Source organism: Rhinoderma darwinii, chromosome 2 (genome assembly GCF_050947455.1).
Source record: "Rhinoderma darwinii isolate aRhiDar2 chromosome 2, aRhiDar2.hap1, whole genome shotgun sequence".
NCBI lineage: Eukaryota > Metazoa > Chordata > Amphibia > Anura > Rhinodermatidae > Rhinoderma > Rhinoderma darwinii.
The window spans coordinates 479,750,649-479,768,863 of NC_134688.1; the positions used below are offsets into that span (position 1 = coordinate 479,750,649).

Below are 18,215 nucleotides of genomic sequence, written 5' to 3' on the forward strand. Positions count from 1 at the left end.
TGTCGTGCATGTGGTATAGGCTGCTGTATATATCAGGTCTGGGTTTGTCATGTATGTGGTATAGGCTGCTGTATATATCAGGTCTAGGACTGCAATATATGTGGTATATGCTGCTGTATATATCAGGTCTAGGTCTGTCATGTATGTGGTATAGGCTGCTGTATATATCAGGTCTAGGACGGTCATGTATGTGGTATTGGCTGCTGTATATATCAGGTCTAGGTCTGTCATGTATGTGGTATAGGCTGCTGTATATATCAGGTCTAGATCTGTCATGTATGTGGTATAGGCTGCTGTATATATCAGGTCTAGGACTGTCATATATTTGGTATATGCTGCTGTATATATCAGGTCTAGGTCTGACATGTATGTGGTATAGGCTGCTGTATATATCAGGTCTAGGACTGTCATGTATGTGGTATAGGCTGCTGTATATATCAGGTCTAGATTTGTCATGTATGTGGTGTAGGCTGCTGTATATATCAGGTCTAGATCTGTCATGTATGTGGTATAGGCTGCTGTATATATCAGGTCTAGGACGGTCATGTATGTGGTATAGGCTGCTGTATATATCAGGTCTAGGTCTGTCATATATGTGGTATAGGCTGCTGTATATATCAGGTCTAGGTCTGTCATGTATGTGGTATAGGCTGCTGTATATATCAGGTCTAGGACTGTCATGTATGTGGTGTAGGTTGCTGTATATATCAGGTCTAGGTCTGACATGTATGTGGTATAGGCTGCTGTATATATCAGGTCTAGGACTGTCATGTATGTGGTATAGGCTGCTGTATATATCAGGTCTAGATTTGTCATGTATGTGGTGTAGGCTGCTGTATATATCAGGTCTAGATCTGTCATGTATGTGGTATAGGTTGCTGTATATATCAGGTCTAGATCTGTCATGTATGTGGTATAGGCTGCTGTATATATCAGGTCTAGGTCTGTCATGTATGTGGTATAGGCTGCTGTATATATCAGGTCTAGGTCTGCCATGTATGTGGTATAGGCTACTGTATATGTCAGGTCTAGGTCTGTCATGTATGTGGTATAGGCTGCAATATATCAGGTCTAGGTCTGCCATGTATGTGGTATAGGCTACCGTATATACCAGGTCCAGGTCTGTCATGTATGTGGTATGGGCTGCTGTATATATCAGGTCTAGGACGGTCATGTATGTGGTATAGGCTGCTGTATATATCAGGTCTAGGTCTGTCATATATGTGGTATAGGCTGCTGTATATATCAGGTCTAGGTCTGTCATGTATGTGGTATAGGCTGCTGTATATATCAGGTCTAGGACTGTCGTGCATGTGGTATAGGCTGCTGTATATATCAGGTCTGGGTTTGTCATGTATGTGGTATAGGCTGCTGTATATATCAGGTCTAGGACTGCAATATATGTGGCATAGGCTGCTGTATATATCAGGTCTAGGACTGTCATGTATGTGGTGTAGGTTGCTGTATATATCAGGTCTAGGTCTGACATGTATGTGGTATAGGCTGCTGTATATATCAGGTCTAGGACTGTCATGTATGTGGTATAGGCTGCTGTATATATCAGATCTAGGTCTGTCATGTATGTGGTATAGGCTGCTGTATATATCAGGTCTAGGTCTGCCATGTATGTGGTATAGGCTACTGTATATATCAGGTCTAGGACTGTCATGTATGTGGTCTAGGCTGCTGTATATGTCAGGTCTAGGTCTGTCATGTATGTGGTATAGGCTGCTGTATATATCAGGTCTAGGTCTGTCATGTATGAGGTATAGGCTGCTGTATATATCAGGTCTAGATCTGTCATGTATGAGGTATAGGCTGCTGTATATATCAGGTCTAGATCTGTCATGTATGTGGTGTAGGCTGCTGTATATATCAGGTCTAGGTCTGTCATGTATGTGGTATAGGCTGCTGTATATATCAGGTCTAGATTTGTCATGTATGTGGTATAGGCTGCTGTATATATCAGGTCTAGATCTGTCATGTATGTGGTATAGGCTGCTGTATATATCAGGTCTAGATCTGTCATGTATGTGGTATAGGCTGCTGTATATATCAGGTCTAGGTCTGTCATGTATGTGGCATAGGCTGCTGTATATATCAGGTCTAGGACTGTCATGTATGAGGTATAGGCTGCTGTATATATCAGGTCTGGGTTTGTCATGGATGTGGTATAGGCTGCTGTATATATCAGGTCAAGGTCTGTCATGTATGAGGTATAGGCTGCTGTATATATCAGGTCTAGATCTGTCATGTATGTGGTATAGGTTGCTGTATATGTCAGGTCTAGATCTGTCATGTATGTGGTATAGGCTGCTGTATATATCAGGTCAAGGTCTGTCATGTATGAGGTATAGGCTGCTGTATATATCAGGTCTGGGTTTGTCATGTATGTGGTATAGGCTGCTGTATATATCAGGTCTAGGACTGTCATGTATGTGGTATAAGCTGCTGTATATATCAGGTCTACGACTGTCATGTATGTGATATAAGCTGCTGTATATACCAGGTCTAGATCTGTCATGTATGTGGTATAGGTTGCTGTATATGTCAGGTCTAGATCTGTCATGTATGTGGTATAGGCTGCTGTATATATCAGGTCAAGGTCTGTCATGTATGTGGTATAGGCTACTGTATATATCAGGTCAAGGTCTGTCATGTATGTGGTATAGGCTGCTGTATATATCAGGTCTAGATCTGTCATGTATGTGGTATAGGCTGCTGTATATATCAGGTCAAGGTCTGTCATGTATGTGGTATAGGCTGCTGTATATATCAGGTCAAGGTCTGTCATGTATGTGGTATAGGCTGCTGTATATATCAGGTCTACGACTGTCATGTATGTGGTATAAGCTGCTGTATATACCAGGTCTAGATCTGTCATGTATGTGGTATAGGTTGCTGTATATGTCAGGTCTAGATCTGTCATGTATGTGGTATAGGCTGCTGTATATATCAGGTCAAGGTCTGTCATGTATGTGGTATAGGCTACTGTATATATCAGGTCAAGGTCTGTCATGTATGAGGTATAGGCTGCTGTATATATCAGGTCTGGGTTTATCATGTATGTGGTATAGGCTGCTGTATATATCAGGTCTAGGTCTGTCATGTATGAGGTATAGGCTGCCATATATATCAGGTCTAGGACTGTCATGTATGTGGTATAGGCTGCTGTATATATCAGGTCTAGGACGGTCATGTATGTGGTATAGGCTGCTGTATAGATCAGGTCGGGGTTTGTCATGTATGTGGTATAGGTTGCTGTATATATCAGGTCTAGGTCTGTCATGTATGTGGTATTGGCTGCTGTATATATCAGGTCTAGGACTGTCATGTATGTGGTATAGGCTGCTGTATATACCAGGTCCAGGTCTGTCATGTATGTGGTATGGGCTGCTGTATATATCAGGTCTAGGACGGTCATGTATGTGGTATAGGCTGCTGTATATATCAGGTCTAGGTCTGTCATATATGTGGTATAGGCTGCTGTATATATCAGGTCTAGGTCTGTCATGTATGTGGTATAGGCTGCTGTATATATCAGGTCTAGGACTGTCGTGCATGTGGTATAGGCTGCTGTATATATCAGGTCTGGGTTTGTCATGTATGTGGTATAGGCTGCTGTATATATCAGGTCTAGGACTGCAATATATGTGGCATAGGCTGCTGTATATATCAGGTCTAGGACTGTCATGTATGTGGTGTAGGTTGCTGTATATATCAGGTCTAGGTCTGACATGTATGTGGTATAGGCTGCTGTATATATCAGGTCTAGGACTGTCATGTATGTGGTATAGGCTGCTGTATATATCAGGTCTAGATTTGTCATGTATGTGGTGTAGGCTGCTGTATATATCAGGTCTAGATCTGTCATGTATGTGGTATAGGCTGCTGTATATATCAGGTCTGGGTTTATCATGTATGTGGTATAGGCTGCTGTATATATCAGGTCTAGGACTGTCATGTATGTGGTATAGGCTGCTGTGTATATCAGGTCTAGGACGGTCATGTATGTGGTATAGGCTGCTGTATAGATCAGGTCGGAGTTTGTCATGTATGTGGTATAGGTTGCTGTATATATCAGGTCTAGGTCTGTCATGTATGTGGTATTGGCTGCTGTATATATCAGGTCTAGGACTGTCATGTATGTGGTATAGGCTGCTGTATATACCAGGTCCAGGTCTGTCATGTATGTGGTATGGGCTGCTGTATATATCAGGTCTAGGACGGTCATGTATGTGGTATAGGCTGCTGTATATATCAGGTCTAGGTCTGTCATATATGTGGTATAGGCTGCTGTATATATCAGGTCTAGGTCTGTCATGTATGTGGTATAGGCTGCTGTATATATCAGGTCTAGGACTGTCGTGCATGTGGTATAGGCTGCTGTATATATCAGGTCTGGGTTTGTCATGTATGTGGTATAGGCTGCTGTATATATCAGGTCTAGGACTGCAATATATGTGGCATAGGCTGCTGTATATATCAGGTCTAGGACTGTCATGTATGTGGTGTAGGTTGCTGTATATATCAGGTCTAGGTCTGACATGTATGTGGTATAGGCTGCTGTATATATCAGGTCTAGGACTGTCATGTATGTGGTATAGGCTGCTGTATATATCAGGTCTAGATTTGTCATGTATGTGGTGTAGGCTGCTGTATATATCAGGTCTAGATCTGTCATGTATGTGGTATAGGTTGCTGTATATATCAGGTCTAGATCTGTCATGTATGTGGTATAGGCTGCTGTATATATCAGGTCTAGGTCTGTCATGTATGTGGTATAGGCTGCTGTATATATCAGGTCTAGGTCTGCCATGTATGTGGTATAGGCTACTGTATATGTCAGGTCTAGGTCGGTCATGTATGTGGTATAGGCTGCAATATATCAGGTCTAGGTCTGCCATGTATGTGGTATAGGCTACCGTATATACCAGGTCCAGGTCTGTCATGTATGTGGTATGGGCTGCTGTATATATCAGGTCTAGGACGGTCATGTATGTGGTATAGGCTGCTGTATATATCAGGTCTAGGTCTGTCATATATGTGGTATAGGCTGCTGTATATATCAGGTCTAGGTCTGTCATGTATGTGGTATAGGCTGCTGTATATATAAGGTCTAGGACTGTCATGTATGTGGTGTAGGTTGCTGTATATATCAGGTCTAGGTCTGACATGTATGTGGTATAGGCTGCTGTATATATCAGGTCTAGGACTGTCATGTATGTGGTATAGGCTGCTGTATATATCAGGTCTAGATTTGTCATGTATGTGGTGTAGGCTGCTGTATATATCAGGTCTAGATCTGTCATGTATGTGGTATAGGTTGCTGTATATATCAGGTCTAGATCTGTCATGTATGTGGTATAGGCTGCTGTATATATCAGGTCTAGGTCTGTCATGTATGTGGTATAGGCTGCTGTATATATCAGGTCTAGGTCTGCCATGTATGTGGTATAGGCTACTGTATATGTCAGGTCTAGGTCTGTCATGTATGTGGTATAGGCTGCAATATATCAGGTCTAGGTCTGCCATGTATGTGGTATAGGCTACCGTATATACCAGGTCCAGGTCTGTCATGTATGTGGTATGGGCTGCTGTATATATCAGGTCTAGGACGGTCATGTATGTGGTATAGGCTGCTGTATATATCAGGTCTAGGTCTGTCATATATGTGGTATAGGCTGCTGTATATATCAGGTCTAGGTCTGTCATGTATGTGGTATAGGCTGCTGTATATATCAGGTCTAGGACTGTCGTGCATGTGGTATAGGCTGCTGTATATATCAGGTCTGGGTTTGTCATGTATGTGGTATAGGCTGCTGTATATATCAGGTCTAGGACTGCAATATATGTGGCATAGGCTGCTGTATATATCAGGTCTAGGACTGTCATGTATGTGGTGTAGGTTGCTGTATATATCAGGTCTAGGTCTGACATGTATGTGGTATAGGCTGCTGTATATATCAGGTCTAGGACTGTCATGTATGTGGTATAGGCTGCTGTATATATCAGGTCTAGATTTGTCATGTATGTGGTGTAGGCTGCTGTATATATCAGGTCTAGATCTGTCATGTATGTGGTATAGGTTGCTGTATATATCAGGTCTAGATCTGTCATATATGTGGTATAGGCTGCTGTATATATCAGGTCTAGGTCTGTCATGTATGTGGTATAGGCTGCTGTATATATCAGGTCTAGGTCTGCCATGTATGTGGTATAAGCTACTGTATATGTCAGGTCTAGGTCTGTCATGTATGTGGTATAGGCTGCAATATATCAGGTCTAGGTCTGCCATGTATGTGGTATAGGCTACCGTATATACCAGGTCCAGGTCTGTCATGTATGTGGTATAGGCTGCTGTATATATCAGGTCTAGGACGGTCATGTATGTGGTATAGGCTGCTGTATATATCAGGTCTAGGTCTGTCATATATGTGGTATAGGCTGCTGTATATATCAGGTCTAGGTCTGTCATGTATGTGGTATAGGCTGCTGTATATATCAGGTCTAGGACTGTCGTGCATGTGGTATAGGCTGCTGTATATATCAGGTCTGGGTTTGTCATGTATGTGGTATAGGCTGCTGTATATATCAGGTCTAGGACTGCAATATATGTGGCATAGGCTGCTGTATATATCAGGTCTAGGACTGTCATGTATGTGGTGTAGGTTGCTGTATATATCAGGTCTAGGTCTGACATGTATGTGGTATAGGCTGCTGTATATATCAGGTCTAGGACTGTCATGTATGTGGTATAGGCTGCTGTATATATCAGGTCTAGATTTGTCATGTATGTGGTGTAGGCTGCTGTATATATCAGGTCTAGATCTGTCATGTATGTGGTATAGGCTGCTGTATATATCAGGTCTGGGTTTATCATGTATGTGGTATAGGCTGCTGTATATATCAGGTCTAGGACTGTCATGTATGTGGTATAGGCTGCTGTGTATATCAGGTCTAGGACGGTCATGTATGTGGTATAGGCTGCTGTATAGATCAGGTCGGAGTTTGTCATGTATGTGGTATAGGTTGCTGTATATATCAGGTCTAGGTCTGTCATGTATGTGGTATTGGCTGCTGTATATATCAGGTCTAGGACTGTCATGTATGTGGTATAGGCTGCTGTATATACCAGGTCCAGGTCTGTCATGTATGTGGTATGGGCTGCTGTATATATCAGGTCTAGGACGGTCATGTATGTGGTATAGGCTGCTGTATATATCAGGTCTAGGTCTGTCATATATGTGGTATAGGCTGCTGTATATATCAGGTCTAGGTCTGTCATGTATGTGGTATAGGCTGCTGTATATATCAGGTCTAGGACTGTCGTGCATGTGGTATAGGCTGCTGTATATATCAGGTCTGGGTTTGTCATGTATGTGGTATAGGCTGCTGTATATATCAGGTCTAGGACTGCAATATATGTGGCATAGGCTGCTGTATATATCAGGTCTAGGACTGTCATGTATGTGGTGTAGGTTGCTGTATATATCAGGTCTAGGTCTGACATGTATGTGGTATAGGCTGCTGTATATATCAGGTCTAGGACTGTCATGTATGTGGTATAGGCTGCTGTATATATCAGGTCTAGATTTGTCATGTATGTGGTGTAGGCTGCTGTATATATCAGGTCTAGATCTGTCATGTATGTGGTATAGGTTGCTGTATATATCAGGTCTAGATCTGTCATGTATGTGGTATAGGCTGCTGTATATATCAGGTCTAGGTCTGTCATGTATGTGGTATAGGCTGCTGTATATATCAGGTCTAGGTCTGCCATGTATGTGGTATAGGCTACTGTATATGTCAGGTCTAGGTCGGTCATGTATGTGGTATAGGCTGCAATATATCAGGTCTAGGTCTGCCATGTATGTGGTATAGGCTACCGTATATACCAGGTCCAGGTCTGTCATGTATGTGGTATGGGCTGCTGTATATATCAGGTCTAGGACGGTCATGTATGTGGTATAGGCTGCTGTATATATCAGGTCTAGGTCTGTCATATATGTGGTATAGGCTGCTGTATATATCAGGTCTAGGTCTGTCATGTATGTGGTATAGGCTGCTGTATATATAAGGTCTAGGACTGTCATGTATGTGGTGTAGGTTGCTGTATATATCAGGTCTAGGTCTGACATGTATGTGGTATAGGCTGCTGTATATATCAGGTCTAGGACTGTCATGTATGTGGTATAGGCTGCTGTATATATCAGGTCTAGATTTGTCATGTATGTGGTGTAGGCTGCTGTATATATCAGGTCTAGATCTGTCATGTATGTGGTATAGGTTGCTGTATATATCAGGTCTAGATCTGTCATGTATGTGGTATAGGCTGCTGTATATATCAGGTCTAGGTCTGTCATGTATGTGGTATAGGCTGCTGTATATATCAGGTCTAGGTCTGCCATGTATGTGGTATAGGCTACTGTATATGTCAGGTCTAGGTCTGTCATGTATGTGGTATAGGCTGCAATATATCAGGTCTAGGTCTGCCATGTATGTGGTATAGGCTACCGTATATACCAGGTCCAGGTCTGTCATGTATGTGGTATGGGCTGCTGTATATATCAGGTCTAGGACGGTCATGTATGTGGTATAGGCTGCTGTATATATCAGGTCTAGGTCTGTCATATATGTGGTATAGGCTGCTGTATATATCAGGTCTAGGTCTGTCATGTATGTGGTATAGGCTGCTGTATATATCAGGTCTAGGACTGTCGTGCATGTGGTATAGGCTGCTGTATATATCAGGTCTGGGTTTGTCATGTATGTGGTATAGGCTGCTGTATATATCAGGTCTAGGACTGCAATATATGTGGCATAGGCTGCTGTATATATCAGGTCTAGGACTGTCATGTATGTGGTGTAGGTTGCTGTATATATCAGGTCTAGGTCTGACATGTATGTGGTATAGGCTGCTGTATATATCAGGTCTAGGACTGTCATGTATGTGGTATAGGCTGCTGTATATATCAGGTCTAGATTTGTCATGTATGTGGTGTAGGCTGCTGTATATATCAGGTCTAGATCTGTCATGTATGTGGTATAGGTTGCTGTATATATCAGGTCTAGATCTGTCATATATGTGGTATAGGCTGCTGTATATATCAGGTCTAGGTCTGTCATGTATGTGGTATAGGCTGCTGTATATATCAGGTCTAGGTCTGCCATGTATGTGGTATAAGCTACTGTATATGTCAGGTCTAGGTCTGTCATGTATGTGGTATAGGCTGCAATATATCAGGTCTAGGTCTGCCATGTATGTGGTATAGGCTACCGTATATACCAGGTCCAGGTCTGTCATGTATGTGGTATAGGCTGCTGTATATATCAGGTCTAGGACGGTCATGTATGTGGTATAGGCTGCTGTATATATCAGGTCTAGGTCTGTCATATATGTGGTATAGGCTGCTGTATATATCAGGTCTAGGTCTGTCATGTATGTGGTATAGGCTGCTGTATATATCAGGTCTAGGACTGTCGTGCATGTGGTATAGGCTGCTGTATATATCAGGTCTGGGTTTGTCATGTATGTGGTATAGGCTGCTGTATATATCAGGTCTAGGACTGCAATATATGTGGCATAGGCTGCTGTATATATCAGGTCTAGGACTGTCATGTATGTGGTGTAGGTTGCTGTATATATCAGGTCTAGGTCTGACATGTATGTGGTATAGGCTGCTGTATATATCAGGTCTAGGACTGTCATGTATGTGGTATAGGCTGCTGTATATATCAGGTCTAGATTTGTCATGTATGTGGTGTAGGCTGCTGTATATATCAGGTCTAGATCTGTCATGTATGTGGTATAGGTTGCTGTATATATCAGGTCTAGATCTGTCATGTATGTGGTATAGGCTGCTGTATATATCAGGTCTAGGTCTGTCATGTATGTGGTATAGGCTGCTGTATATATCAGGTCTAGGTCTGCCATGTATGTGGTATAGGCTGCTGTATATGTCAGGTCTAGGTCTATCATGTATGTGGTATAGGCTGCTGTATATATCAGGTCTAGATCTGTCATGTATGTGGTATAGGCTGCTGTATATACCAGGTCTAGGTCTGCCATGTATGTGGTATAGGCTGCTGTATATATCAGGTCTAGGTCTATCATGTATGTGGTATAGGCTGCTGTATATATCAGGTCTAGGTCTGTCATGTATGTGGTATAGGCTGCTGTATATATCAGGTCTAGGTCTGACATGTATGTGGTATAGGCTGCTGTATATATCAGGTCTAGGACTGTCATGTATGAGGTATAGGCTGCTGTATATATCAGGTCTAGATCTGTCATGTATGTGGTATAGGTTGCTGTATATATCAGGTCAAGGTCTGTTATGTATGAGGTATAGGCTGCTGTATATATCAGGTCTAGGACTGTCATGTATGTGGTATAAGCTGCTGTATATACCAGGTCTAGATCTGTCATGTATGTGGTATAGGTTGCTGTATATGTCAGGTCTAGATCTGTCATGTATGTGGTATAGGCTACTGTATATATCAGGTCAAGGTCTGTCATGTATGTGGTATAGGCAGCTGTATATATCAGGTCTAGATCTGTCATGTATGTGGTATAGGCTGCTGTATATATCAGGTCAAGGTCTGTCATGTATGTGGTATAGGCTGCTGTATATATCAGGTCAAGGTCTGTCATGTATGTGGTATAGGCTGCTGTATATATCAGGTCTAGATCTGTCATGTATGTGGCATAGGCTGCTGTATATATCAGGTCTGGGTTTTATATATTATGTGCAAATATTGACCAAGAAATCCTTCTTTCCTTGTAATATTAATACAATCACTCATTTCACTGACTGACCTCCACGTTGGAGCATTTATTACATTTGATATCCCGAAACATTAATGACCCACAGAAAGAGAAACTCTGTTAAAAGCGTTGACTGGATTATGATACAGATCTTTATGTATAAGACGAGGCATTCACACATCCCGGTCACTATACATGTAGCACGCATGATTCAGTATTCATTTTCTAAACATTTCCATGAACCATTTTCCTCCTTTCTAGTCCAAATATATACGGCCGGCAGAAACATGTAAATCCCAACACTAAGGTGCGCAGCTTCAGAATGGGGACATGTGGAGGCTTTTGCTGCAGCCTCTGGAGGTAGAAACCCATCACATACAATGAACAGCTGCCTTCCTGCAGAATCACTCAACAGTTCACAGGTAACATCTCAATAACCCTGAACAGAACACAAACATCTGATGACGACCTACGAGGAAGCTCAACGACCCAAGAAGCGAGAATCCGGAGCACCCCACAGCCCGGACATTCGGGAGACGCCTCGATACCTGGATCATCTTTGTTCTGTTTGGCTGTTGCAGTATTTTAGCACGGCCTTATTTTATATAGTCTCTATTCTTAATTAACTTCAATTAGAGAAAAACACAAATAATCAAAAAAATATATGGATAAAAACTACCATCAAGGTTTTCCGTACTGGAAGCTCTAAAAAAAATGTCCTAGAATCGCTTTAAAAAAAACCTAAACATTTAGGACCTTATTTCTGAATATTTTGCGGTACGACAGGTCCTGGGAGCAGAACCGTCAATCATACATCAGCCCCTCCCCCCACTAGGAACATCAGACAGCATTATCATTATACCCCTGGAGAAGCCCTGTAATATTCCTACTAATAACGTGGAGGACCCCTTTATTTATATGTATTTAAAGGGCCAGTCTACTGTAACACTATCTTCAGCTTCCTAATATACTTTTCCTTGCAATTTCTTCGTAATGTTAAATATATCTGCTTGCTATCAGTGAATAGAAACATTTTTGTTTATATAGAGGCCAAACATATGTCCCAAGTCATTCTTACACAGCTGACGGTTTGTTACAGTGTACAAATTCAGCTAATTTATCGGATTACCTGCTGAAATGTTCATGTACCATGTAGGATTTTTTTCGGTTGTCACTCGGTCACGGACGGCTAATCATTCAGTATAAAATATATACATCTGTACCTGTAATCTGATATTAGTCCTTGTATCTGAGGATGGTTTTCAGCCCCTGGATATAGACACGAAAGTTTCCATTCACTGACAACAACCAGAGATCTTGAATGGACTGGAATTTTTTTGCTTGCCAATAATAAGTATGATTTGCATTAACGGTAACATGAGTGAGAGCTGCCACATTGCTTGGCATAAGCAGCCCCCTAACAGTCCCGTCAGCCCCCTCCCCTCCCTCAGGTAATAACCAGGCTTTCCAGGAGGCAGAGTTATGTTTTTATACTGCAGCAAAAACAAATAGAAATGTTTTATGGCTCATTGTTTGCTCTGCCCGGGGCATTGTCTTCACCAGCTGCTCACACAACTTGGGACTTTTTAAAGGGAACGTTTTTTTTTTTGCTGAGATTTGCAGCACCAGCGTTTATAATGTGTGGGGACAGGCAGACAGACCTTGTGTAACAGGACGGGCTGACACACTAGCAGTTTGCAAACAAGGAACATCTGGTTCTGCTGGAGCAAGGACTGAAGGCAGAAAACTGCAGATATCCAGGGGGACAACCTCAGCAGGTAACGCAGCGCCTGTGACGACCAATCAGGAGGAGCAGAAGGTGCAGGACACAAGGAGCCATCATGATCATATGCTGCCCCAGTCCATGCTGTGCAGAGACCGAACACTGGGCAGCCGGGGGGCGCTGCGGGCAGGGGAAACACTACTAAGTTTTCATTAGTGTAAAGCCTGTGAACGGTGGCAGAACAGATGTAGTCGTGTTGTATACCTCTCATGGAGGGAGGGGAGGTACGAGAATAAAACAAAAACATAGTCATACATAAAGAACAAAATGATAAATAAATTCAAATCATATTCCTCTTAATTGAAATGTGCTCATCTTTCCCAAACCATCAGCATCCAATCAGGATTAATTATTTAAGTCCATTTCTAGCCAAAAACGGAATCTGATGATTTGTTCTGTCAATAACCTCAACCCGTCTTCCTCCACCAGGGGCTTTATTATTAGGTGGTCTGCTCTACCATTAGCCAGCAGGATTGTGAAATCTGGGAGCCACACAACCTGCTCCACCTGCGGTCCTGATCTCAGGTGGAGTACTGTTATGCATGGAGAAGGGCTACAGATGGTTGTTCCAATAGGGGCTCTGTAAATGGAGCACCCCAGTATGGACCCATACCAAGGTGGAAGGGGTACGGAGACATTTTTAGGATTTCCTGAATAGTCCTGCTTATAACTCAGTGATACATTTATCGACAAAAACAAATACAAGACGGAAGCATCAAAAGTTACAGAACCTGCGAACATCTACAATGTCATCAAGACCAAGAACCCAGAGGAGACGCTCCAAGAATGACTTGGTCTCCTGGTGTTGGTCTGGTGGGGGTCATCATGGGGGGAGCACTAGATTACCTTGCACACTTGGAACTGCTCGGAGGTAAGGCTCTCCTGGATTTCGGATTCTCGGGGGGACACCACAGCCCCCAGCTGTCCGGATGGATAAATTGAACAGCCACCCCCTGTACCACCACCGACTCCTGCTCCAACCGGCGATGAAGCAGTTAAGCCGTCCAAAACCTTCCGGATAGTCTTCATCCTTGGTCACCTCTATGAGGTCAGAGGGGCAGACACAGCCACAATGTTCATCCCCCAAATAAAAGGAATCAGTTCCAGAGGATGGAGATGTCGTCAAATGAAGGCACGAGGAGCAATGGTTATTAACGGCTAGGTGGGATTATAACGGGACATTATGGAGAAGAGTCCAGGACCGGGGGGAGCCCAGAAATCAGAGAATAAATAGTCCAATAATGAACAGAGATGATCCGGTCTGTAGGACTCCCGATGGTAAATCCTCTGCAGCAAAGTCCAAACCGAGAGGGAAACTTATTACAGCCTCCCGGCCCCTGTGTCACTGGTTATTACTGTCCCGGCCCCTGTGTCACTGGTTATTACTGTCCCGGCCCCTGTGTCACTGGTTATTACTGTCCCGGCCCCTGTGTCACTGGTTATTACTGTCCCGGCCCCTGTGTCACTGGTTATTACTGTCCCGGCCCCTGTGTCACTGGTTATTACTGTCCCGGCCCGTGTCACTGGTTATTACTGTCCCGGCCCCTGTGTCACTGGTTATTACTGTCCCGGCCCCTGTGTCACTGGTTATTACTGTCCCGGCCCCTGTGTCACTGGTTATTACTGTCCCGGCCCCTGTGTCACTGGTTATTACTGTCCCGGCCCCTGTGTCACTGGTTATTACTGTCCCGGCCCCTGTGTCACTGGTTATTACTGTCCCGGCCCCTGTGTCACTGGTTATTACTGTCCCGGCCCCTGTGTCACTGGTTATTACTGTCCCGGCCCGTGTCACTGGTTATTACTGTCCCGGCCCCTGTGTCACTCGTTATTACTGTCCCGGCCCCTGTGTCACTGGTTATTACTGTCCCGGCCCCTGTGTCACTGGTTAGTACTGTCCCGGCCCCTGTGTCACTGGTTAGTACTGTCCCGGCCCCTGTGTAACTGGTTAGTACTGTCCCGGCCCCTGTGTCACTGGTTATTACTGTCCCGGCCCGTGTCACTGGTTATTACTGTCCCGGCCCGTGTCACTGGTTATTACTGTCCCGGCCCCTGTGTCACTGGTTATTACTGTCCCGGCCCCTGTGTCACTGGTTATTACTGTCCCGGCCCCTGTGTCACTGGTTATTACTGTCCCGGCCCCTGTGTCACTGGTTATTACTGTCCCGGCCCCTGTGTCACTGGTTATTACTGTCCCGGCCCCTGTGTAACTGGTTATTACTGTCCCGGCCCCTGTGTCACTGGTTATTACTGTCCCGGCTCTGCTCTATCCCAGGACCCGGTCAGAGTCCAATAAACAATCTCCAATACGTGTAATTCATGTTCTAATATCCCCCCCGTCCCCCAACTCATGTCCTGAAGCAGCCGCGACACTCCCTACCGCCTGATCCTGATCCCTACACGTCCTAGATCACCGGATGACACTGTAATAGAAGAGGGATCAACGTCCGGCACCAGTAACTACAACCATTCTTCTATATTATATATTAACCGAAACTACGCCGGTCTGGCTCCTTCTAGCCGCGCTCAGACCTTCATGTCATCTCTGCCCTGGATCCCAATCAGGAAGCTGCGGCCTACAAGTGACCTGAACGTACACCACAGCCTCCTCCACCAGTATCCGGCATCAATCAATTACAAGACTAGATCCTCTATACACAACCAGATCCCCCAATATCCTCTATACGCAACCAGATCCCCCAATATCCTCTATACGCAACCAGATCCCCCAATAGCCTCAACCAGATCCCCCAATATCCTCTATACGCAACCAGATCCCCCAATATCCTCTATACGCAACCAGATCCCCCAATATCCTCTATACACAACCAGATCCCCCAATATCCTCTATACGCAACCAGATCCCCCAATATCCTCTATACGCAACCAGATCCCCCAATAGTCTCAACCAGATCCCCCAATATCCTCTATACGCAACCAGATCCCCCAATATCCTCTATACGCAACCAGATCCCCCAATATCCTCTATACGCAACCAGATCCCCCAATATCCTCTATACGCAACCATATCCCCCAATATCCTCTATACGCAACCAGATCCCCCAATATCCTCTATACGCAACCAGATCCCCCAATATCCTCTATACGCAACTAGATCCCTTTAATGTTTTGCTCTGTACAACCAGATCTTTCACTTATTGTGATATTAATTCCTCAATCTATTCTATAATAAATGTGATCCCTCAATCATCCTCTACAGCAAAATAGATCTCACAATCTCGATGTGAAAGGCAGATCACTTAATTTAATCTATAGTAGACCAGATCTCTCCAGATTGCCCAAACGACTCCGTAACAAACCAGATCCCTTACTCCAGGCTGGAACAGATGCCCAATCTACTGCATAACAGACCAGATCTCACCATCTATACTAGATCCCCAATCTTCTCTACAATAGACCAGATCTCTTCTCTACAACAGACCAGATCTCTTCTCTACAACAGACCAGATCTCTTCTCTACAACAGACCAGATCTCTTCTCTACAACAGACCAGATCTCTTCTCTACAACAGACCAGATCTCTTCTCTACAACAGACCAGATCTCACCATCTATACTAGATCCCCAATCTTCTCTACACCAGAGCAGATCTCTTTATAACAGAGCAGATCTCTTCATCTATACTAGACAGTCATTTACTCTATACATCAGCAGGTCCCACGATCTTCTCCTTAGATCGCAGCATCAGATCCCCAGCCTCCTCCACAGGGGTCCAGTGTCCACTCCGGCCCAGAGTCTCCTCCCCAGCTCCTGCAGACAGGACGAGGGGCTCCCGCTCCCTCCACAGGTTCAGCACCTGCCGCCTCTATCAGGGCGCAGTTACCTCTCGCCGGGCGCTCCGAGGCGACGACTGCAGTGATTTACACGCCGGCTGCAGCTGAGGAGAATGACAGGGGATGGGGAAGCAGCTGTCAGGGAGGACACGGCGGGGAAGGTGTGATAAGAAGCGGTGACTGGTCAGCTACGGTCCACGGTCAGCAGCCTCCTCCTCGCTAGCTCTCTCCGGATCTCAGGACTGGAGCTAGGCAGGTGCGGCCGCCGCGGGAGCCCGTTCAGTACCCTCGGCTGTCAAACCTCCGCTGTCCGTGGTGCTGAGGAGAATGGGCGGGAACTAGAGGGCGGGAAAAAGGCGGGCCGCAACACGGCCATAAATAATTCAAAACCCACTGACGTTAACTCCACCTCACACCACTCAGTAAACGTCCCCACATGTGACTCTTGGCGCCACGCCCATCCGTATTCTTCTATCCAATCGCCTAGTTTAGTTGTTGGCAGTGCTGTAACGCCCATTCGCCACTGGCCAATCAATAAATACATATGCCGGAGTCAGCAAGATAATCACGCCCATATTGCGTTTCGTCAGCTGCAGCAAATGAGGGCGGTGCTTTTCAACACATAAACGCCTACCGCTTACAACCAATCATTGCTCTGTTGTATAAAGATTGAAAGCTCAACGAACGAATGAAGAGTAAGCATCCCATGCAATGCATAAGGGGGCGTGTTTATACACTGCTATATAATTGATTTTCTGGCTTTCTAGCTGTGTTTCTATATAAAGTGTCCAGTGCGGAACAATAGAATGGTGAGGTGATATAATGGTGAGGTGATTGTATAGTGTGAGGTGATATAATGGTGAGGTGATTGTATAGTGTGAGGTGATATAATGGTGAGGTGATTGTACAGTGTGAGGTGATATAATGGTGAGGTGATTGTATAGTGTGAGATGATATAATGGTGAGGTGATTGTATAGTGTGAGATGATATAATGGTGAGGTGATTGTATAGTGTGAGGTGATATAATGGTGAGGTGATTGTATAGTGTGAGGTGATATAATGGTGAGGTGATTGTATAGTGTGAGATGATATAATGGTGAGGTGATTGTATAGTGTGAGATGATATAATGGTGAGGTGATTGTATAGTGTGAGGTGATATAATGGTGAGGTGATTGTATAGTGTGAGGTGATATAATGGTGAGGTGATTGTATAGTGTGAGGTGATATAATGGTGAGGTGATTGTACAGTGTGAGGTGATATAATGGTGAGGTGATTGTATAGTGTGAGATGATATAATGGTGAGGTGATTGTACAGTGTGGGATGATATAATGGTGAGGTGATATAATGGTGAGGTGATTGTATAGTGTGTGATGATATAATGGTGAGGTGATTGTACAGTGTGAGATGATATAATGGTGAGGTGATTGTATAGTGTGTGATGATATAAGGTTTATTCTAGCACTCCTTGTATCTTGAGCTAGACACTATATCTGTTCACACCATTTTCTATCCATAGCGACAATACCCTATATCTTTATCACACCATTATCTTAGACAGATATCTTATCTCACCATTATCTTATCAAGTACACTATATCTCATCACACCAGTATCTTATCAATACACTATATCTCATCACACCATGTATCTTATCAATACACTATTATCTCCTCACACCATTATCTTATCAATACACGATATCTTATCACACCATTATCTTATCAATACACTATATCTTATCACACCATTATCTTATCAAGTACACTATATCTTATCACACCTTCACTATATCTTATCACACCATTATCTTTTCAATACACTATATCTCTATCACACCATTATCTCATCCAATACACTTATCTTATCAC

At 43.8% G+C, this 18,215-nt stretch overlaps 1 protein-coding gene across 8 annotated transcripts in view; it reads right to left on the minus strand.

Annotated features, from left to right (window-relative positions):
• Positions 1 to 16,778, minus strand: part of STXBP5L (syntaxin binding protein 5L) — a 310,211-nt gene extending 293,433 nt beyond the window's left edge. For 4 of the 8 annotated variants that reach the window (XM_075854718.1, XM_075854721.1, XM_075854715.1 and 1 more), the window contains exon 1: positions 13,401 to 16,777. In XM_075854718.1, the coding sequence (XP_075710833.1) occupies positions 13,401 to 13,583 (183 nt within the window). In that variant the 5' untranslated portion in view covers positions 13,584 to 16,777. Of the gene's footprint in view, positions 1 to 13,400 lie in introns of all 8 variants that reach the window. The other 4 variants (XM_075854716.1, XM_075854714.1, XM_075854722.1 and 1 more) reach the window with 2 other exon arrangements.
• Positions 16,779 to 18,215: the final 1,437 nt, after the last annotated feature.